Source organism: Humulus lupulus, chromosome 6 (assembly GCF_963169125.1).
Source record: "Humulus lupulus chromosome 6, drHumLupu1.1, whole genome shotgun sequence".
Lineage (NCBI taxonomy): Eukaryota > Viridiplantae > Streptophyta > Magnoliopsida > Rosales > Cannabaceae > Humulus > Humulus lupulus.
Window position 1 is genome coordinate 14,649,473 of NC_084798.1, and position 24,933 is coordinate 14,674,405.

Sequence of the window (24,933 nt, forward strand, 5' to 3'; positions counted from 1 at the left end):
CAGATGTCGAAAATAGAAACATTTCAATAGATAGAAATAAAAATAATGCCACAATGCCCTATAAATATATACGTGTATATATATATATATGTTTAATCTATTATAATATTGTTTCGTTTTATTAATTTATATGAGACTTCCAGTTTATACTCATCATAGTTTGCTCCCAATCAAATTTTCATATCTATTTCTTAGTGTACAAGATTCCTCAAATATTGAATAAAAAACAGATTTTAATTTGTGCACAATTTACAAGGACTCTTAAAAAATCGAATTTTGTAGAGTAAAATTGATTTGAAAAGAACTTATAAACTAGGGAAAAAAAATTAAGAATGAAAAAGTTGGGTCCTAAAAACCCCCACTTAAATTTTTTGAATTTAGCATTCATAAAATGACTTAAAATCATCAAGATTTGGTAAGTATTTAATTAAATATATATCCCTTATTTTCATTATTCACTACTACAAAAACACATTTTTAGAGCACTCACTTAGATGCAAGTTCTAAAAACAGCTCCTGGACTTTTTAGGATTCGTAAAATAATTTTTTTTGGGCTCGCGGAGCGAGTCCTAAAAGTTTGATTTTTTTTTAACAAACACCTCCTGGACTTTTTAGGATACTTATTGCGAGTCCTTAAAGAATTTTTTTAAGACACGCAGCAAGTCCTAAAAATTTATGTGTCCTAAAAATTTGAATTTTAAAAAATCACAAATTCCCTCTAATCCTTCAAATCACTAAACACAAAAAATACTCAAATCACTCTCTCTCTCTCTCTCTCCTGAAGCTCCCTCCCCCTTTCTCTCTATCTTGCCTCCAAACAGCCAAACGACCACCTTGTCGTCGCCGTCGAACACCACATGCCGCTTCCCGAAACCTCCAACCCCCGGAGCTCAGCCCCTCACGCACGACCTAAGGCCCTTAAAGTGCATATCGAAGTTTATACAATTTTGGGTTTTCCCAAACTTTCTAACCACTACGAGATGAACCACCACCACTACCATATTCCTTGCATTTTGGGCTTCAAAACCTACTAAAAATGCAAGTCCTAAAAAATTGACACAAGCTCTAAAAGAATGGCTGGAGTAAGTGGCAGCACTACCACTCCACGGTGGCCTCGCGCCCCATGAGTTCTAAAATGTCTTTTTTTACTAGTGATTGTTCTATTTATTTCTATGATCAGAATGAACTTGTGATATCCTTTCACGATATATTTTAACAACGTGATATTAATTTTAACATATATTTTTTGATCTGAAATGAATTACAACATACGGAAGAGACAATCTTAATTTTAAAATACATCACATAAAAGAAATGATTTGTAAAAGTGACGTTCCAGTCTTAATCCAAATAAATTCAATATTAATATATATTTGACCTAATATATATACATACTATGTATGTGTCAATCAATGCAATCTTGGTATATGTATGTATGTTGTTATTTGGCATTTAAAAGTGTCCAACACTATATAAGGTAATACTTATAGCTGGTTATAGTGATACCTCATAATACTTATTAAATTCAAATGTGTGAGACTCAATATTAAATTGCATCAATAGCGATATGTCATTTCTTTGTGATATTGGATATTAATGACACCCCTTAGCATTTCTCGTATAAATAAGTATTCACCTTCATTTCAATCTTAACTAAATGCTATCTAAGTATATATTATGCATTTATTGACTAGAGCCAATCAACTAAATTAAACTGTTGACAACAAGGGTACCCTTATAATCGATCTTACCATAGAAGCGTTACAAAAATATGTTATATATGTATTATTGATTAAATATATAGGGAAGACTTCCCAATGGTTGTTTTTTATAAATGGGTACTACTAAATATGATGATGTCGCAACATAGTGATTTGGTATAGCAAGTGTAAATATTTTTTTTCTATATTTATTTTGAATTTAGTTTTTTTTTTTGTGCTATAATTAATATTATTTCTAACCAACAAGACACTAACTATATTTAAAAATTGACATGCATTTGAAAAATAAAAAATTTACATTATTATAATTTCATAATAAATACACGTTTTTCATCTGGTAACACTTACAAAAAATTTAAAAAAATCAAAATTTCTTTTTAAAAATATTAATTAACAAATATAAATATGGACTATTGATCTCAATCAAATACTTAATATTAAAGTAACCATACTTAGTAACTATTAAGAATGTACCCCTCTCTCTCTCTCTCTCTATATATATATATATTCATATTGTTGATCAAATTCTTCATTGGTTTGATTTTTAATTTGATATATGAGATCTCACATTCCGCATAAAAGGTAGCAATATATATAAAGCACATGCATTTCCAACTTATAATAGTTAATTTTTTCTTATTTTTGTATAAAGAAAATTAGAAAAAATATCCTCTTTCTTATACATTTTGTTTTACTTTTTCTCCAAGCTTTGACGACTTTCAAAGAAAGATAGTGATAAACATATGTAATCGTTGTTGTGTCCAAGTCTGTCCAACATTAATATACAAAATCTCTCCCTTTAATTTATCTTATAACATTCCTTTACCTCCTCACAAATTTGCTTTTTATAGTGTTAAAATAATATATATATATATGTCGCTTTTACTCACAACAAAATTTGTATATATATATATATATATATATTGTGATTGAAAAAATATATCATACTTATGTTATTACTAAAAAATATTATTCACAAAAATTAAAATTTATTATGACTAAATTTGTTTTTAATAAAACAATTTTTGTCATAACTATGAAATTAAATTAATGATAATTTGTGACTACTAAATATTACTTTTTAGTTATAATTTTTTTTTGTTGTGACTAAAAAAAATTATTTTTAAATAATAATAACTCTTTTGTAGTGAAACCAACAATTCAGTTATTTAAAAATGTGAAAATTTTATAGAAAATGAAATGCTCATTTCTAATTTTTTTTATTTTCATGTAGTATTATCTTAAATTACCCAAGTGAGGGTACGTATTTTCCTTAACTATCATTTGGTAACTTTGTTCTTTGATGAATTTATAAAGAAAGAAGAAAAAAATCAACTTTTTGTTCTTTGACCAAGTAGTACAAGAGGTATAATTGTACAATTCAATTTCAAGATGTGTAATTTTACCACTAGTTTATTTTAGTCAAATTGACAAGAATTATGGGGATACATCTAAAAATTAATTGGTGATTAGTGGAGTTGTACATATTTTTATTAAGGGTAGGTAACCATTTGGTACCCTGTGTTTTTGCATAGTATCATTTTGGTACTCTCTGTTTTCAAGAATACTCAAATGCTACCTTGTATTTTAAAATAGTACATATTTGGTACCCTAAACTCAAATTTAATTAATACAATTTTACTAATTTAATCAAGCTGTTGTCAATTATGTAAGTTCCAAATTTAAATTTAATTACTTAATTACATATAACTGATGACAGTTTGATCATATTGACAAAATTTTATCTATCAAATCTGAGTCAGGGGTATCAAATATGTATAATTTTAAAATACAGGGTACCATATAAGTATTATTGAAAACAGAGGGTTCCAAAATGATACTTTGCAAAAATATATGGTACCAAATGAGTAAATTCTCTTTTATTAATGGTTTAATATTCTTATACTTATTTCATGTGAGACACAATATTCTAATACAAATCAAATATGTACATTTTTAAACATTTGGCCACATGAGCATACATACTCTTAAATTACTATTTACACACTTTGGAGTTATATATATATATATATATATATATATATATATGCTCCAATGACTAATATATAACAAAACTCGTGCACTTGATGATATGCACTTCATATCATATAATATATATATATAGGTTTCATTTTAATTCTTACCGAGAGGATTCTCAGTATTTCTCGACCCGTGAACAGTTTTTGGCGCGATTTATTTTTATGACCGTGTATATTGTAGCTATTTAGAACATCCTGCAAATTTTGAGAAAATTTCGAATAGTTTACAGTACCGAAAACTAGATTCAAACATGTTGTTTTCCACGCGCATAAAAAATTAGTCATGCGTGCAATAACATGTTTGAACCTAGTTTTCGGTATTGTAAACTATTCGGAATTTTCTGAAAATTTGTAAGATACTCTAAATAGCTACAATATACACGGTCATAAAAAAATCGCGCCAAAAACTGTTCACGGGTTGTAAACACCGAGAGTTCTACCGGTAGAGCTTAAAGCGAAACCCCTATAGGATCTATATATATTTGTATACAAAAGAAGTGATTACGATGATTACTTAAATTGCCAAACAATTACTTGTTTATAACAAATTAAGAGACATCTCTTCATGCGCTAGCTAGCTGCATGTGCCTCTCTCTTTCCTTTTTTTGCCTCAATAAATAGTCACAAAACACATCTCAACTCTCAACTCTCAACAAACAAACAAACAAACTCTTCCATATACTCTCTTCTTCTTCTTCTTCTTCCCCAAGAAATATTATTGCTATTTCAAACACCGACAACTTTCCTTTTTAAGCAAGTAATTGAGAAAATGGAGAGCACTAGTTTAGGTGAGATTGCTTTGAAGGTGGGTGTTTTTGTGATAGTCCAAGGCTTGGTTTATGTCATTCTTTCAAGTTCTTCCAATGTCTTCTCCAACAAGATGAGATCTCTTAGCTTCAAACCGCCTCGATCTTCGAGTATTAATCGGATTCTCGCCGCCATCTCTGACATTCCTCTTGGCAGCGATCAAGCCTCGCCATCTCCAAGGACTCCACAGTTGTCATCATCTCCCAAAGATCAGTTCTTTCATACCAATGATGACCAGAGTTCTGAGTAGCCTTAGTTCTTCAATTTAGCTATTGTATATAGCATAGTATAGTACTATAACACATATACAATATGTAGTGATTGCAACTAAATCTATTGTAATGTTTCTTTCATTCTTTAATTAAGTTGATATTATTATTTGTATGAAGTGTAGATGTGACTATTGTATTAATGTTTCCTTATTTTAATTTGAGACCAATTCATTATATAACTATAATATAGTTTAGACTTGAGATGTGATTCTTTTGAGTTTTCTATTCATTAATAAAAATGGCTGGGGACAACAAAATGAAATGAAGTTAAAATTATAACAAAATTATACTTAATAAAAATAAAAAATAATGAAACTTGCTAAGTAATAATTAAAAAAAGGTAATAATCCTTTAGGGAGACAGAATATCAATTTGTTTAATTCAATAATTAAAGAAAAAGAGAAAATTACATCCTATACAGCAATTAATTTTTTATTTATTTATACGATAATATAAACTAATTACCAAAATACAATGAATTTACACCACTTTGATATATCTCATTTACTATCAACTATAAATTTGCTCTTCTACTTTTCTTATTTTATTGTCTTAGTATTATACACACAAATTCTAATTAAATATAGGGTTTTTCACTTTTTTTTTTCTCTCTATTAATATTACTTTTATAATTAATTTGTTTACAATCATATTTTTATTTAAATTGATATAAATGATCTTTCAATTTTATTATATATATTCATAAATTTTTGTAACATATATTAATAGTAGTAGGAGAGATAGTAATAAAAAATATTATATTGTCTTAAAAATCATAGCTAGTCAAATCTTAATTTAGTCAAAGTTTAAGTTTTATTGCAAAAATATATTTTAAACTTAAAAAATTAGTTTTGTAAATTTTTGTAACAATCATGTTAAATAAATTTATAAATATTTACGTAAATGCTAGTTACAAAAATAAACTTCTTGATTGTGATTAGTTTTGCAAACTGTTGTTACAAAAATGTAAAACTTGTTTACAAAATTATTGTAATTCACTACTCTGTAACTGTATTTTTATATAAATATATATATAACAAAGTGTTTTATAAATAATGAATATCTTAAATTTATATTTTTAAGTTGTATAATATAAATTTGATAGTTCCTGTAATTTTTTGGTATAATATTGTAACATATGGAAAAGTATAATATTTTTATGTAAATTTTGGTTACGATTTATTAACTATAAATTATTTTTGTAAATGTTAGTTATAAAAATATCTTTCCTAGTTATGAAACTAGATTTGTATATTATTGTTACAAAAATAAAAAATTAGTTACGAATTTGTTCGTAAGATTTATGTACAAAAACTGATTTTTGTAAATATTATTTACAAATATGTAATAGATATTTACAATTTTGTAACAGATATTTACAAGTTTGTAAACGTTGATCACAAAAAATTGTATTTATCACTTTTATTTATGATTTAAAAGTCATTCCGTATTTACACTTTTGTCTGTTTTTATCCAAAATATCCGTATTTTTCATATTTTTTTAACTTTTAGTGCATTTTTGTAGATTTCCCTAAAAAATAGATCAGGAAAATATGTCATTATTTGTTTAAATCAAACTAAATTTAATTCTAAAACAATAACATGGCAATAATTAGTCACTAACCAGAGCATGAAAATACCTAAGTACTTTATCAATAACTTAATAATAACAAGTTATAATGTTTATATAAACGTGACAGTAACTAGTTACCAAATCAATATTCAGATTTCAACTAGTAATCCAAAACTAGCTAAGAATTGAAACATTAATAACCAGTTACTAAACTAAGAGATATATGAAATAAATCATAAAAATGACAATAATCGAGCATTAAATCAATAACATAATTATAATCAGTAACTATCATTTTTAATAATTTGATCATTGTTGGTTACTAAATCAACAATTATATTTCAACTAGTAACCTGTCATTACTTATGAACTGAAAACATTAATAATCCGTTACTAAGCTTGAAAAACTAGCAAAAGTACCAGCATATTCAAAATTAAGGAGCTATTTAGCAACTGGAAAAAAAAGTAGTAACAAAATACAAATATTTCTTAAACACAAACAATGTTCAAATGTGTAGAAATACCATTATTTTGCAGAAATACCATTACCGATATGGGCCATAATGAGTAGAAGCCCAATAGTCAAATATACCAATAAATGATGGGCTAATTAGAATAGTGAAAATTACATTTTATATAGGTTTTTTAATTAAGTTATAAAAAATATGGCTTTTTTTTTTATAAGTATTATTTAATGGCTTTTTAAAACTTGTATTCCCTTTTATGGGATTTTTTCCCTATATTTTTGTAAAAAAATCATTATTATGTCATATTTTTGTAAAAAATCATTATTATGTCATACTTTTTTTCCATAATATGATTTTTTTTAATTAAATTTGTCCTTACAAACTAAGAAAAGTTTAATTACCGTATTTTTGCATATTAATAGCTAAAAAGCCATATTTATGAAAAAATCTCATTAGAATATTGATAATAAGGACTTTTCATTTAAACGGTGCAATGGTTTGAGAAGTTATCCGATTGACATTTAAAAATTAATTTGGTTGTTTGGAAGTTTATTAGTTTAATTTTTTTTTTTTTTGGATAAGATTGGAATGTGCATTTTTAACTAAATATTGATTTTCGTTACAATTAATTTTTGTTGTGATTAAAAATACTGTTTATTCACAAAAAATTTCAATTGTGATAAAGAAATTGTCATTAAAAGATATTTTTTTATAGTCCTTGTCAATTTTTTTCGTGAAGTAATTGTTGTATATATATATATATATATGTTAATAAATAATGTGTTTGTTTAGTTTTAAATTTATACAATGTATATTGCAATGTCCTTTGGTGAATTTGATGAATGAAAATAGCTTCAATCGCTTGATAAAAAATAAACTATCACACAAATTAATAAGAAAAAAAAATGATATGTGTGGCTTTATTATTTTTAAATAAATATGATTTAATTATTTAAATTATCATAAAATATCTTAAAAATATCCTATTTTAATTAATTAATTAATTAATTTTTGTTTAAGTTTATGTTTGTTCTAGTTTTTAAATTTGACAGGGATAACAAGAGATTATATATTATATGTTTAATATAATATTAATTTTAAATTTAAGTTTGTTGCTTGTTTTTTTTTTTAAAAGAAATTTGTTTCTAGTTGATAGTAGATTATATTATGTTATATGTTTAATATGATATTAGGACAATTATTCTATAGGGGTTTTACTTTAAGTCATACCGATGGGGCCCTTAGTGTTTCTCGATACGTGAACAATTTTCGGCGCGATTTTTTTTTTATGACCGTGTATATTGTAGCTATTTAGAACATCTTGCAAATTTTCAGAAAATTTCGAATAGTTTACAGTACCGAAAACTAGGTTCAAACATGTTGTTTTCCACGCACATAAAAAAAATAGTCACGCATGCAACAACATGTTTGAACTTAGTTATATTACACCGCCTAAAGCCGTTTGAAGTCGCGGTTGTGTTAAGTTTCCCAAACACTTCCAAGTGTTTTTCGACCGCCTCGAGCCACCCCGACCCAAACAACCACCATTACTGCATTCTTTATGCTTTGGGCATCAAAACTCACTAAATGATTGAACTCAACAACCATCGAAATTAGAAGTCGACGTTCGCCGGAATCCATTGAAGTCCGAGAAATCATAGTCCAAATTCGACTATTCTAGGCCTTTCCAAGAAGAACCACCATGCTCTTTACGAGAAGTTAAGAGTTTGGGTGAATTTTGATACCCATCTTTTTCTTTCCTTGCTTATTCTAATTAATTAGTTATTGCCAAATATATTATTTTGATAAATAAACATAATTATCCTAATTAACTATTAAGAAATAATAATAGTTAAATTTTTATTAGCAAACCTCCAAAACATCTAATATATCGTTATTATATTAAATAGTGGTCATTGTTACATACTATGGTTTTACAAACATAAAAATTGAATTGTGATTTGTTTACTAATAATTTTAATTCTAATAAGATATATATTTTAAAAATAAAATAAAAAAAATTTATTTATATTTGTTCTTATTATTATGATTTAAAAAATTAAATATAATTAAAAATTGTGATTATTTTTTTATTCTTGAAAAAAATATTAATTTTAATTGAGATTTCCAAATAAAGATGCTTTGATTATTTAAATAATAAAGGTGGAAAAATTAAAAATAAAATTATTTATTTTTGGATAATTTTGTACTAAAAATATTACCTTAATTTAGAGATGAATAATTTATTTCGAAATGCAGGCTCGGGAAATAATTTAATGAGTTTTAATGTATGTGGATCTTAACTAAAATATTAACGATATATTATCAAACCATTTCTACTTGAAATGGAGGATTAGTTCGGAAGGTCTAACTGCTATAAGAGGGTCAGCTCGAAAAGATATATAACAATTAGTTTGGATAGTTTAAGTATTAGCTCGAAGATGATGCTTGTTGGTTCGAAAACGCATTTACAAAGTGTCAGGAGGCCATGTTTGAGCGAATAAAGCCTACTTTTAAAGAATCAGTTTAGATATTAGCATGGTCAAACTCAGTCCTTAGGGATTTAAATTATTTCAAATTTATATGTATATTGTTATGTTACTTCCTCCTAAAATTGTGGGAATAATATTTGAACGAGACCATAAATATTTGGAAGTAGTCATTTGTATTTTTCACATAAAAATTTTGTACTGAAATTCTGTGAAATTGTTTTCAAGCGTTTAACGCAGATATATTAATAAAAGTGACTCATTGATTAAGTAGAATTAACTATTAAACCACATAAAATTCCATATCTTTCTTTTTATTAATTTGAATCTTTTCTTCTGATTAATTGATCTTATTTTAGTTTGACAAAAAAACTTGATCAACAATGTGTGATTTTTTTTTTAATAAAAATTATAAAGTATTTATTTAAGGGAATAGAGAGAAAAGAGTTTATATAGAAGCACCCAAAAGCAAAATATCCTTATTTATTTTTAAAAATATTAATTTTTTTTTTTTTTTGATAAAAGGTCGCTCCTAGTGTTTCCTTTCCCTTTTACTCTTGCAAGCAAAGAATTATTTTTTTCTTTTACCCACTTTTTTCCTGTACTTATCCAAAGAATTATTATTGTGCAAGCAATGAATTTTCTATTAAAAAATGGAAAAAGATAAGAGAAAAACAAGTGTGTACTACTCCAACTTAACTTTGAAATCGATTTTTGAAAATTAAAATTTTAGCCAAATAATTAAGATTACTAGCAAATTCAGAAGGAATATCACTCATCTTAAAGTTATATAACAAAACTTTCAAGTATTTATCATTGAAGATTATTATTACAATATAAAAAATAATATAAATTATTGCAGCAAGCAAAGAATTTATTTACTTTAGTATATCTTTTTCTTCCCTATAAAACCTAACACAAACGAACTCTAACTATATAGATTTCTGAATCTAAAGTTAAAAAATAATAACTCAACTTTCTCCTTTCTCTACAAAACAGAGCTGTGTTGTTGATTTTCTCTTGTTTTTCAAGGAGTTTCGTGGTGAATTCTGAAATCATTGGTAAGCCCATTTAGTTTCTTATTCAATTTTGGTATATTTAAATTTCTTTAACATGTGTGAGAGTTAAAAACATGTTTCTAACAACCTTATTTCATAATGACTTTGTGAAATTCAAACTCAAATGTGTAACATACAATCTACACATTATTGAGTAATATTTAGGAGTTACAAATTTGTAACTGATTTTGTAACTCCAAAATATGTCACATTTGAGCACACATATGTGTCTAATTTTGTGACTCTCAATAATATGTTACAAGGTGTGACAAATCACATTTGTATCAGAGATCACATTTGTATGAAAAAATCACATTTTGTCACATTATTTAATCTAACATTATATTATTTAAAATAATATTACATTCCCCCACTTAGATTAAATAATAACTTTTTGTAACACTTATTTAATCAATCAAACATTATATTAAAATATAATAATAATTGTGTTAATATTTTTCTTAACTTAATTATTGCTTTTGGAGTGTAATAAAAATTATATATTATGGCATGTGGAAATAGTTATTTTTATAAGAGATTTGGTCACTGCCCACGATATGTTTATGTTGTAATAATGTTATAATGATAATTCTTGGATTATTTATAATACCTTCTTAGTTATAATGATTATTATCTTGGTTGCAAAGATGAAGATTGGTTGGAAGGGTTTAATGGTATTCGAACGCTTTACATCAACAAATGAGACTTAATTAAATGGGATAATATATTTTTGTAAAGTATGATTGTAATTGGGAGCCAATGGCTCACTTTATCATAATAGGAACTTAACATCTTTTTGTTTTTCTACTATATATATATAAAATATATAATTATTTTTTCTATTTTCTATGTATTAAGTATTTAAAAAAATTTGTTTTTAATAATAAGGGGCACTTGACTTATAATTTGGTTTCTATGTACGACCGTGTATAATTTTATTTTCTCATTAGTAATGACTAAAATTAATTTATTTTATGTGTACAAAATTATGTATCCACAATCACTTTCTTTTTTAGTATCTATAAAAGTAACTTGATATGATCAAATTACAAACACCTCAAACTAGGCCTAAAGAATAGGTAAAGACTTGATCCTCTTTACTTTTATAAATCTTCAATAATATATAAAAATTACAAAACCAAACATTTCATGGTTTGACTAATTTTCCTTTGACTTTTCACTTCTCACTTTGTAACTACTGCAATCAAAGAATTTTCTTTTGTTGTTTTGTTTCTTTTATTATATTTGGTTCTTTTTATTTTAACAAGTTAGTTAGTGTAACTGTTAAGATTATGATTATGCTCTCAGCTCATTACTCAAAGTCACGTATTCAAAACTTCTTTTCATTTTCTCTTATACTTTTCCTTTCTTCCAAACAATATGATAATCAAATTACTTTTTTTTTTTACTATGCATGACAAGGAACTTGATGTGATGATCAAATTACAAAGTAACAAGTGTTTGTTACTCCTTGATCTTCTTTGTTACTCTTTGACTCATCTAAGATCTTTAATGTAATATAAAGACGAATACATACAAATATTTCATCATTTAACAAGTGCTTTCCTTTTCCTTTTATTCTTCACTTTGTAACCATTGCATGTATAGAATGTTCTTTTGTTGTTTTGTGTGTTAGATTTCTCTTTTCTCTGTCCTTATATCCAAAGAATTATTGATACACAAGTAAATAATATTCTATTAAACATTAATTAATTAATATGTTTATCACATGTGAAAAGAAAAAAAACAAGCATCTTAGTAATACTTAAAAACTGAAATTGATTTTAAATTGTTTGAAACTGATAATAATGCAGAGATATCATCTTGTTTAAGTAATATTATTTATTGAAATTTAAAAGGAATTATCATAGAAGATAAATTATAAAAAATAATAAGTTATTGCAGCAGGAAAAAAAATATATATATATACTTTATTCGCCTTTTCTTACCTATAAAACATAAATATGATACATTTCAAAACAGAGCATAATCAATAATATACATTTTTTTTATATAAAAATCAAAACAGAGGAGCACTTTGGTTCTGTGGTGAATTTTGATTCATTGGTACGCCCATTTGATTTCTTATTCGCTTTTGATATTTAATTTTCCTAACATGTAATATAACGAGTACATGTAGCCCTCTAATTTATATTTATATTGATATAGATATATTGTTGAGCTATTAATGTGTGTTTCATTTTTGTTTCAGCTTTATTAAATCATAATAATAATAATAGATCTAAAATGGAGGAGATTCAACACTTCTGTCCTCAACAACATATTTTGCTCCTAAAGGATAATAAGATATGTGGTGACAAAATTATTTGCAAAATATGTAAGTCTTCTATGGTAGCTCCTTATTATTTTTGTGATTCGTGCGAATATTATGTCCACAAGTCATGTGAAGAACTACCAAAGCAGATCAACAAATACCCTTTACATCCTCGCCACCCTCTTTCTCTTACAACACGAAATGCCAGATGCAATTGTTGTGGTCGAAGAAAGAGGCTCGTGTTCAGTTGTGTTGGCTGTGATTTTGACTTGGATGTTGAATGCTTTAAAATGTCAAACTCCATAACAACATGCCCTTTAGGCCAACATTGCATTCAACATTCAAGTCATCCCCACTTGCTACTACTTGTTGACACAACAGATACTATTTATAAAGGTGTTAATGTTAGATGCTTTGCATGCCGATCCAAGAGCTCACCATCAGAATCATCAGATGGTGGAGTTTATTATGGCTGCAATAGATGTGAGTATTTTCTTCATAAACAATGCATTGACCAATTACCACAAGAAATCCAAACCTCTCACCATCCTAATCACAACCGTCTCTTCCTTCTTATGAAAAGACACAAGTATTGTAAATGTAGCACTTGTGGAAATACAGACAAAGATGCCTTATATTTCGAATGTCCTCAATGCGATTTCCAGTTGTGTTTAGAATGTGGAGTGAGTGGAGGAACAAGAACCATTAAATATGAAGATCATCCACATCTTCTTTCCTTTATGGAGAAAATAAACAATGCAGTTGAACAATGCAATGCCTATACCTGTTTGAAGCAATCAATCATGTGCAATACCGAGGAATTCCATAAAACAAATTCCTCCAAATTTCAATGTTTGGATTGTGATTTCAAACTTCATTTATTATGTGGTCCATTACCTTCTATCATAAAACATGACAGTCATATGCACTCCTTAGATCTTGTTGATTTGTTCATTGAGGATAACTCTGGTGAATATTACTGCGACGTTTGTGAAGAAGAAAGAAATCCACGAATACGTGTTTACTGCTGTCGGAAGTGCAAATATATCGCTCACGTACACTGTGTTATCTCTGAGGTATGTACTAATTGACATTCATTTTTATATTTAGTATAATATATCTTATTAATTCTTTAAGAAGTTTTGCTAATTAAATTTATTAGCTCCAATAGATAATTGATATTATGATATGCTCTGAATTAAAATGAGAAACTTTACATCAATATTATGGAAACTTAACATTAGATTTAGATATAGCATATCTCAATGAGCTTATTACAAAGAGAAAATGGTAGTTTGGGATGCTGAAATTTAAGAGAATAAAACATTAAACCCACCTAACATTAAACCCACCTAAAGCATTACATAATTTAACAAGTAAACTTCAATATTTAATATATAATCTTTATAGTTTTTCTTTTAAAATAACAGTATAAATTGAATTTGCTTTAATATATTTAATTTTTCTTTAAAGTTCAAAATATTTAATTACCACCAAAGAAAATACGGAAAAAAAAATGGATAAATCAAAGTTAACTTAAATATTACACTAAAATTACTTAAAAATAAGCAAAAAAATTGAATATAAAATAAATTTATTTTCGTAAGCATTTTATTAGATTTGGTGAAAAGCCAAATCAACTAGATCATCATTTTAAATATGCTTATTTCTCTTGTTTTAATATTGGTTTTATTTTTATTTATTATTAAAAAAAAAACTCTGTTATTGTCAAATTGATTGGCATTTGCACACATAAACTTTGATGTTGTCACGTCATCTTAAAATTTAAAATACTGTGTCGCTCCATGAAATTCTTTTGTTGACCTTATAAAGCTTAAACTGATTGGGTCTTACTAAAAATAAGTATTTTACAATTTTTTTTAAAAAAAAATGCTATAGCCTGTTGGAAATTTTTGGCCCAAAAATAACAATTTTAAATTAATCTTTTATTTGAAAGTATTTACTTGTTGTAGCTAACATTTATAATAAAGTAATAATTGAAGGACAGAGAACCAAAACAAAATCTAGAAAAAAAAAATTGTTAGTATTTTTATATCTAAATGATCATTCAGGTCACACTGATTAGTCAAATTATTTTTTACTTTTCATATTACTGACACGGATATGAATTAATAAAAACCAATATTTTTTTAGTTGATTGAAATTTGCTCTTTACTTTTATATATTCTTAATTAATTTGTACAATTATTGTTGAAATCCTTTTAATATAATGTTTGTCTCATCACTAAAGTAACGTATATTCTTTTCCTTCTCGTTTGAGCTATATCCTAAAATATAATTTGTTTTAAAAAGAGAAATGGGCACAATTTACAACAACAACAAAAAATCATTAATCTATCAAATTTAGTATATTAAAAAAACAATTGAATAAATAAATAAAAATTAAATGATTGAAACCCGGGAAGAGTTACTACCTTATATTATAAAAATGATTATAATATGAAGTTTTATATTGATGAGTTGTATATATATATATATATAGGTCATAAATGTATTAAAAGGAGATCTTAGAGATGTGAAATTGAAAGTGTTGGGAGAAGATCTTTGGGAATTTCCTAAAGAGATTGATCATGCTGCATCTCCTTTGACCTTAAGGGATTTGATACATAAATTAACTCATCAAGATGAGATACACTTTTTGAAGAATCATTTTAACTGGGATGAGGGAGACGAAGTGAGTACAACGACTACTGAAGTTGAGCCTGAAGATGATAATATTGATGAGGTTCTAAAATTTTCTAATTTAACAGAATTTGATTTCTTGTTATTTATCTTCGGAGAGTTTTATTCCACCTTTAACAAAAGGAAGTTGAGAATAAAATCTAGTGATCTAGCGTGGACACTTATTGACATTAAAGGTTATTCCATACCTTTGTATTTGGCATCTCCTATGAAAGCTTTGCTTCACAAATATGGAGATATTAGTAGAGGTGGTGGAAGACGATATATTCAGTCGAGTTCTTTGATTCAAGACATTACTCCAAGAAGATATTATTCCCAAGAATTGAAGAGCATGGGGTTTTTCTTTGTATGTAAAGTGATGAAAGAGATGCATACCACTTTGGTGATAGACATCACTAAACATCTTCTTCAACAATGGCATCACTACTTATACTTTGTAGAAGGGGCTGACTTCAACGTGGATTTTCTAATGGCATCTCTAGAGAATATCACAATAAATTTCTACTATCAACAAGTAAGTAAAGTACTTCACATGAACTTCCCAATGAAAATAGAGAAGAAGAAAGATGCCATGCAGAAGAAGATGGCTGAACTACAGAAGAAGATTGAAGAGTACAATGCTGGACTTGAGAAGCGCAAGGAACTCCATGAGTCTTCTAGAAAAGAGAAATCCATGAAACAGGGCTTGGAAAACGCAATGAAAGTCAACTGGAAGTTAGCAAGTGACATTCGCTTATTGAACAAATCCTTGTATAAAGTGTAGTTACTCCCTTGTTATTATATTGAGGCTCTGTTTTCAGTTTTGGAAAGAAAAAGCCTTATATTTAGGCTCTGCTATTATATTGGCACACTTCCAAATTGCACACAAAAGTTACACGCATTACTATATTTAATCTCCTCTATTAGCATACGATATAATAATAATAATAACAACAACAATAATCACGTAACAATTAAAACAGAAACATCATTACAAAAATAAGCATCTCTCTGTTTTTGACACATCAATATTAGTAAATTCAAACACAATATCAGTGACAAGAAAACTAAGTACTTATACCCACTGGCTGACCCATGACATTGAGTCATAAGTGAAGCAGCTTAACCATTTAAGCCATTATTGTCACGATCATAATTGATTTCCCCAAAATTCCAAAAGAAAACAATCTTTCTCGTTCCTCTAAATGGTAGAAAATCCAGTTCTATTGGATTTATGGGAATCTCAGGAAGCTCAAGCCATTACCGAGTGATGGGATTGTTAGATTTGCAATATAATTATGAGCATAATAACCATTAATAACTCATCTATCATCTTAGCTTTAGCCTCATTAGAAATTGAAACATACTAATCTGGTACATAGGAGAGATACCAACCTTTTAACCATGAAGATGATGATTGACTCTTGCTCCTCAATAAAATCTGCCAAGAGAAGAAAGAAAACAAAAAAACGTTCCAAATTTATTCCCACTTTATTTTGTAACTTCCATACACATTGTAAGAGTTAAAATCACATCTCTAATAGTCATATCTCTTATGGCTTTGAGAAATTCAAATCAAAATGTGTAATATCAAATCTACACATTATTGGGTAATATTTGGGAGTTACAAGTTTGTAACTGTTTTTGTAATTCCAAAATATGTCACATTTGGGCACATACATGAGTCCAATTTTGTGACTCTCAATAATATGTTACAAGGTGTAACAAATCACATTATGTCACATTATTTAATCTAACATTATATTATTTAAAATAATATAACAGATCCATGAGCCCTACTTGTAGCCGCACCCTTGTCGGTGTTGCAGAACTTAGGCACCAACTTCGAGTCTCGCCATCGATCTGTCAAGTGAAGAAGAAGATGAGATCCCATCGAAGCTGCTTGGTTGCCCAGGTTATGTTGTCTCCGGCCATCGCCCAAGCCCCACGCCGACCTCCAAGCTTCGACAGGACAACAACCACATGCAGAAAGAAATGGAAGAAGACAATGGTGAAGAAGAAGAAAAAGACGAAATGATTTAGTTTAGGGTTTGGATTTTAAATTTAGTTTTAGTTTATTTTTTTAGTTTCAAAACATTCCAGAAGTAAAAAAATTTATTCTATTTTAATTAAGTTTTTTTGTTATTATTTTGATTATTAAATTAGATTTTAGGATTTTAAAAATGAATAAAATTAATTTATGAAATTATTTTTAAAAAGCAAATTATTAAATGGTTTTTTAAAATGATTTTAAAAACAAATAAAAATGGATTAATCTGACCCTTACACGTATACCCAGAAATACACTGACGGAACTTAACGAAATTACTATTTTATAGACTTTGGGACTTTACCCACTAAAAAAATATTGGGTCCATACTGGATATTTTCCTCAAATATTGAGTACTTATACCGCAAATATCCAAAAAGCAAATAAAGTAAATTAATAAACTCGTTCCTTGCTGCAATAAATTATTCTTTTTTGTAATTATTTATCATGTATGATGATTATTTGTGAATTGCACAAATAATATTACTAAAATATATTGGTGATATATCTATTTTATTAGTTTTAAACAAACTTTAAATCATACTTTTTTTTTCGCATTTGACACAGAGGTTAATGATTCTTTGCATAAGGACAAAGAAAAGTGAAATATATCACAAGATAAATCAAACAAAAATAAATGTATTTGCTTGCAATAGTTTAAAAGTGAAGAATATATAAAAGAAAAAGGGAACTCTGACAACAACAATTTAAAATAAAATTATTTAGAAAATTCCTTGCTTGCATATTAATAAATCTTTCAATAAGGACAGAGAAAAAGAGAAATCTAATAGGAAAAGAAAAACACAAAAATGAAAATTCCTTGCTTCAACTATATAGTTACAAATAGAGCCTTCAAATAATTCCCTATATTTTCGGGCCTCCAAATAATTTGGGTAGAGCCAGGCCAGCCCATAGGCACGATCTATGTCGTGCCGTGTCGAGCCCACTTTTAGATCCATTTTATTATTATCCAAACTTTTCCAAAACGTTCCAAATTTATTCTCATTTGATTTTGTAAAATCCATACACATTACGAGAGTTAAAATCACATCTCTAATAGTCATATCTCTTATGACTTTGAGAAATTCAAATCAAAATGTGTAATATCAAATCTACATATTATTGGGTAATATTTGGGAGTTACAAATTTGTAATTGTTTTTGTAACTTCAAAATATGTCACATTTGGGCACATACATGTATCCAATTTTGTGACTCTCAATAATATGTTACAAGGTGTGACAAATCACATTATGCCACATTATTTAATCTAACATTATATTATTTAAAATGATATAACATATCCATGAGCCCAACTTGTAGCCGCACCCTTGTTGGTGTTGCAGAACTTAGGCACCAACTTCGAGTCTCGCCATCGATCTGTCAAGTGAAGAAGAAGATGAGATCCCGCCGAAGCAGCTTGGTTGCCCAGGTTACGTCGTCTCCAACCATTGCCCAAGCCCCACGCCGACCTCCAAGCTTCGACAGGAGGACAACCACACGCAGAAAGAAATGGAAGAAGACAATGGTGAAGAAGAAAAAAAAGACGGAATCATTTAGTTTAGGGTTTGGATTTTAAATTTAGTTTTAGTTTAGTTTAGTTTATTTTTTGGTTTTAAAACATTTCAGAAGTAAAAGATTTTATTTCTATTTAATTATATTTTTGTTTATTTTAATTAAGTTTTTTTTTTATTATTTTGATTATTAAATCAGTTTTTGGGATTTAAAAATAAATAAAATTAATTTATGAAATTAGTTTTAAAAAACCAAATTATTAAATGGTTTTTTAAAATGATTTTAAAAACAAATAAAAATGGATTAATTTGACCCTTACACGTATACTCAGAAATACACTGATGAAACTGGACAAAATTACTATTTTATGGACTTTGGGACTTTACCTGCTAAAAAAAAATATTGGGTCCATGCTGGATATTTTTCCCAAATATTGAGTACTTATGCCGCAAATATCCAAAAAATAAAAAAAGTAAATTAATAAATTCTTTCCTCACTGCAATAAATTATTATTTTTTGTTTGTAATAATTTATCATGTATGATGACTCTTAGTGAATTGCTGAAATAAAATAACTAAAATATATTAGTGATATATCTACTCTATTAGTTTTAAACAAACTTTAAATCATACTTGTTTTTTTGTTTCGCATTTGACACCGTTGTTAATAATTCTTTGCACAAGGACAAAGATAAGTGAAATATATCATAAGATAAATCAAACAAAAATAAATGTTTATGCTTGCAATAGTTTAAAAGTAAAGAATATATAAAAGGAAAGGGGAACTCTAACAACAACAACAATTTAAAAAAAAAAAAATTATTTAGAAAATTCTTTGCTTGCATATTAATAAATATTTAAATAAGGACAGAGAAAAAGAAAAATCTAATAGGAAAAGAAAAACACAAAAATAAAATTATTTGTTTCAAATATATAGTTATAAATAGAGCTGCATGGTTCATATTTTTGTGCCTCTAAATAATTCAGGTTGTCCCGGCTCAATCCATATTTAAAAGAGTAAGTCCTGCACGACCCATAGGCACGTTCTATGTCGTGTTGTACTCGTGCTGTATCATGCCCAAATCAAGCCGACCCATTTTTTTTATTTGGACCCAAATTTGAACTTACTTTTTGGCTCATTTTATTATTGTCAAAAAATAAGAGGATAGGAAATTCAACTTTATAGTATGAGATATTTTTATATATTTTTCAACAAAGAAAAGTAAAAGAGTTGACACATGACCTTCTTTATCAGTTCATTGAATGAAAGGGAATACATCTGTTATACCCAGATTTCGAGCCATAGTAAGTATGACCTCGAAAGTTGAGTTCGCAACAAATGGTCTCGTGAGGATTAGAGTGATCTAGGATTGTAAGTCGAGCCTGCAAAGTATGATGTATGATCTCGAGTGCGGTGATCTCGAAATGACCTCGATCTCGAAAGGTAGCTCCGAGAACACCTTCATCTTCAGGAACTTCTGAGCATGGTTCTTGATCTCGATATCCCATCTCGAAAGAAACGTTAGCTCGGGAGATGTCAGTGGCTCGCACAATGACATGAGACCAGAAATGCTGGAGTCTTGAAGATATGCTATAACCACCTTGAGTATCTACAAGTGTAATCACTATGAGATGTAGTCTTCATTAATTGATGTAAATCCCCAAGAATTGTGGGATATTATTTAATACAGTTATACGCCCCCTGATCTTTGGGGGACGTTTCCTTTAATATCTGATTATTGGCATTTAAAGCCATTTATTTGTATTCACAAAAGAGTAACTACCCAAAATATGTGGGATAGTATTCTGCATCCTTCTCTATAAATAGAGAAGGCATGCACCATTGTAAAGGACCGAAATCCTAATCCTTGAGAGAAAACTCTGGAGAATTCTTGCTAAAGAATTGTTTAGAGATAATCTTGAGATTAATAACAGAGACTCGTGGACTAGGCAGATTTAACTGCTGAACCACGTAAAAAACCGTGTGTTTGATTCGTTTGTTTCTTTTGGCCATTGTCTTTAATTGTTTACGTGCTCTCTTCTTTTATCTGCTGACGAAAAACGGCGTCAACAATATCAATAGGACTAGACTAGTCAAGCACGTTTCAATCTCTGCTCGCATTTGGAAAAATATAGCCTTGCCACCCAAGTATTTTTTTTTAATTATCAATATTAGATATTTATTTCAACTATAAAAATATGCAATAATGCAATAAATTTATTGCAACAGAATTAATAAAAACACATGTATGAACATATATACATATCAACAGGAATATTAAAGAAGTGAATAATTGAAACTCAAATATATAGAATAAAATTTTCTAATTGTTGACGCGGTTCTTCGCCATCAGGTAATTAAGAGAAGAAGAGAAAGGGATTAGTGCTGAAAGTAGAACCGTCACAGATATGAAATCTTGGAGGATGAACTTGGTGACTCAAGACACGTTTTTAAGTGGTTCAAAGGTTAAAATCCTTCTACTCCACTAGTCAATATTATTGATCTATTCTGGGTATTTGGTTACAAAGTATATATCTCTCCAGAGACTATTTTTTCCAACCCTTATCAACTCCCAGGGTCTCCATATTTATAGGAGAAGGCACCTGGAAGTTGGTAAGGAGGTCATCCCGTGACCTTCTTATTTGTCATATCAACTCTGTGACATTCATGATTAATTCCTAAACCTAACACATAAGTATGGTCAAATCGATAGGTAAGGAGATAATGGGCCGCACGGCCCAACCCAGCCGTGGGTGTCTGAATACGCACGTTCCTGTTGCGTGTCCGAGAAGTCAGGGAGATATCGGACACGTGATGTCAGATATAGGCACGTTTATCTTGCGTGTGTTGACTTTACAAAGGGTCAGAGATCCATGAGCAGCTCGTACCACGAGTTGCTCCCCTGACCCGACCTTCGGCCTTCAGACTCCTTCCCCCAGTCTTGGGCAACCTTGGCGAGTCCTTGAGGATACCTCGAGCTAAGAAAGTACGACCTCGAAAACAGGAGCTCCGGCCTGGGGAAATTTACGGACTAACCATGATTAGTCCGAGGCTCGACCTGCTAATCAGCCCGTGGGAAAACCAGGGCGTACATCTGCCCCCCAAGCTCCTGCTCGTGGTATATGACGTCATATATAGAAGACCACAGTAGGGGCTTTTAGACTTCCCCACAACCCTTCACATTCCACTTTTTGTACAGGCGTCTGATACGTGGAACGTAGTGGGTGGTGATGGTACGTTTTACGAGAACCGCATTTAATGGCCTAGTCTATGCCCAGCCGTCGTTCCGTATTTCGAGTGGAAGGCCTCGGATCCCTCACTGGGGTCATCCAAGAGCCTTCTACACGTGATCCTTCACGTATATAAAAAGGGGGTGGCCACCCTACGCACGGGCCACCCCTTCATTCAAAATTTCCCAAATCTCTTTCCTTCTTCCCTCTCTAACTTTCAGAAGAACGAAACCCTCGACTCAGTGGCTGCCATTTTCATTGTTCAAGAAGCTTAGGCGCACGAGTTTCTCCGAAGCTTTGGAAGCTATTTCACCGACGAAGCTCCTACCAACGCAGCACTCTCGTCGACCTTCCAGCCATACACTGTAAGTTTCCTGACCCTGTTCACTTTGAAAACATGCTACTGTAGCTTAGGTAAAAAAAATTTACTGTAGCCGCATGCAAGGGTTTTCTGGGTTGCGTGGATATGGAGGGTGACAGCCCTTTTTAGGTTAGGACATACTTGTTGTAGGAAATCACCTTAGAGTATGGGTTTTAGGATGCTTTTTCTGGAACAATTTCTGGGTAGGAGTTTTGGGAATTTTGAGTGCAAAACCGGGTAGCTTAGGGACGTGCACGTTATGTCCCTATTGTAGAATTGGAGAATCGCAGCTGAAACAGTTGTTGGCAGAAGCCAACAAACGTAACGAGGAGTTGACTAGGATAGCCGCAGAGGCGCAGGTGGCTCAGCCCCCGCCTCCGCGCGAAGACCAAGTCCCTCCTCCAAGGGACGTGCACGTTCCTCCCCGGAGGCCCCGTGGACGTCCACGAAAAAATGCTGCCACAAGGAGGCCGGCACAACCTCCAACACCAGCAGAGCCATCCGCCCCTTCTAGGCCTCAGAGGAGTACCCGGGCTCGGGTCCCGCCTAATACACCCGCAGAAGCAGGAACTGAGAATAACCGAGCTCCTACCGAGGCTCGGACTCAGGTTCCTGGTAGTGCACCGAACGCAACTGGCCCATCTCGGGCAAATTCTGGGCCCTCTAGGCCGAAGCAAGGAAGACAACCACCGTCACCTATACGGTTCCCACCGTCTCCCATAAGATATCCTTCACCTCCCCGTAGAAACGCTCAGCCTGTTCAAAATCAGGATCAAGGGCGTACGGGGGATAGGCAAGGACACAGGGAGACTTTCCAGGAGCGGAGAGGCACACAATCTGAGAGAAGTCAGACGTCCCGGTCTCGCACTGCGGAGACAAGGCGACATAGAAAGGATTCACCACGAAATGACCGATCAATAAGTTTCACCAGTGACGAGTCCGGAGAAATCAGGTCCGTCAGTAAACGCGACCGAGGTCGTAAAAATACTGGAAGCCGCAAGACCCATCCCGACCTGCAGAATCATCTGAATCAGAGCAGGGGGGAAGGGAGATCAGACGAATCCGGACCTAAGGAATCACCTAAATGGGCGTAGAGATCCCTCATGAAGACGCGAGCCTGGGATCATAATCAATGAACGGCAATTCCAGACACCGCCTAAGGACCCAGTCCAAGAAAGGATTGATCAGCTCGAAAAAGCCTTTAGGCTTTTGAAGAATGAACGAGGGAACGGTCGATATGAGGACTCTGATGAGGAGCTCGAGCCGTTTGCTCCCAATATTTCTAACACTCAGTTCCCTCAAGGGTTCCGGATTCCTCACGTCCCAACGTTTGAAGGAAAAACCGACCCATGCAGCCACCTGAGTACATTCAACACTATCATGAGAGCTAGTAACGTGGGTTACGAGCTCAGATGCATGTTGTTTTCGACATCATTGGCCGGACCTGCCAAGAGTTGGTTCAAGAGCTTGAGACGTCCCTTGCCACCTCGCGAACAGACCTCGAGGCAGCGAAGACCGAGGCCCAGGCCGCCCTCGAAGCCGAACGGGCCACCTCGGAACAGTCCATGCAGGAACTGTTCTATCGTTGCTGGGCCCACAACCCGGAGGCTGACTTCTCTTTCATGCCGTCGAGTCTCTGGGCGCGCTTGTTGGTGAAGTTCCAAGCCCGCTTTGACAAAGAGGTGCCGCCCTCGGAGACTGGGGAAGCCTCTGGTGCGGCGGAGCAGGGTGAGACCGCGACCTCCAAGGGGCCGACTGACGGGGCTTAGGGCGTTTTTTTTTTCTCTTTATTTTGAAGTATTTTATGTAATCCTTAGCACGAGGTATTTTTTCCTCGAGACAATTTTCCTTGCAATTTTAACTTATATATTTCATGCTTTTGGCTACAATACACATATTTTGTTTTTTGATAAACTTAGTTCGTGTTAACCGTTATTCATATCCCGAGACCTTTAAGAAGAACCACGATCCATAAATTTAAGTTAACTTCTAAGTTTTATGACCTGGTTAAAACCAGGAGCTTATTTTGAAAACTTAGTTCGCGTCAACTTTTATCCATATCTCGAGTTCTTTAAGAAAAACCACGATCAATAAATTTAAGTTAACTTCTAAGTTTTATGACCCGGTTAAAACCAGGATATGACTTAGTTGGCGTTAACCCTTATCCATACCTCGAGCTCTTTAAGAAGAGCAACGATCCATAGATAAGAATCAACATCTAAGTCGTTAAGGAGACCTGGTTATATCCAGGTACCATATGCCCCCCAAGTAACTGGGAAAGGGTCTTCCGTGGTTACTTTAAGATTACACTTGCAAATAAAAAGAAAAACTTGATTTTTATTAATACATAAAAAGTGGCCTTCCAGGCCTTACAAGTGGATCATTGATAATATTT

General features: G+C 30.7%; 1 protein-coding gene and 1 long non-coding RNA gene across 2 annotated transcripts; one reads left to right on the forward strand and one right to left on the reverse strand.

The window, feature by feature from the left end:
* Nucleotides 1-12,991: 12,991 nt before the first annotated feature.
* On the forward strand, nt 12,992-16,286 carry LOC133784732 (uncharacterized). Its single transcript, XM_062224010.1, has 2 exons — nt 12,992-13,777; nt 15,205-16,286. Exons 1-2 carry the CDS (start codon nt 12,992-12,994, stop codon nt 16,165-16,167), a joined length of 1,749 nt encoding a protein of 582 aa, XP_062079994.1. The 3' UTR covers nt 16,168-16,286.
* Nucleotides 16,287-18,534: 2,248 nt separating this feature from the next.
* On the reverse strand, nt 18,535-20,220 carry LOC133783826 (uncharacterized). Its single transcript, XR_009870975.1, has 2 exons — nt 19,334-20,220; nt 18,535-18,911 (listed from the first exon to the last, which is right to left on the reverse strand). It is a non-coding gene; the product is annotated as an uncharacterized LOC133783826 (long non-coding RNA).
* Between the last annotated feature and the right edge of the window lie 4,713 nt (nt 20,221-24,933).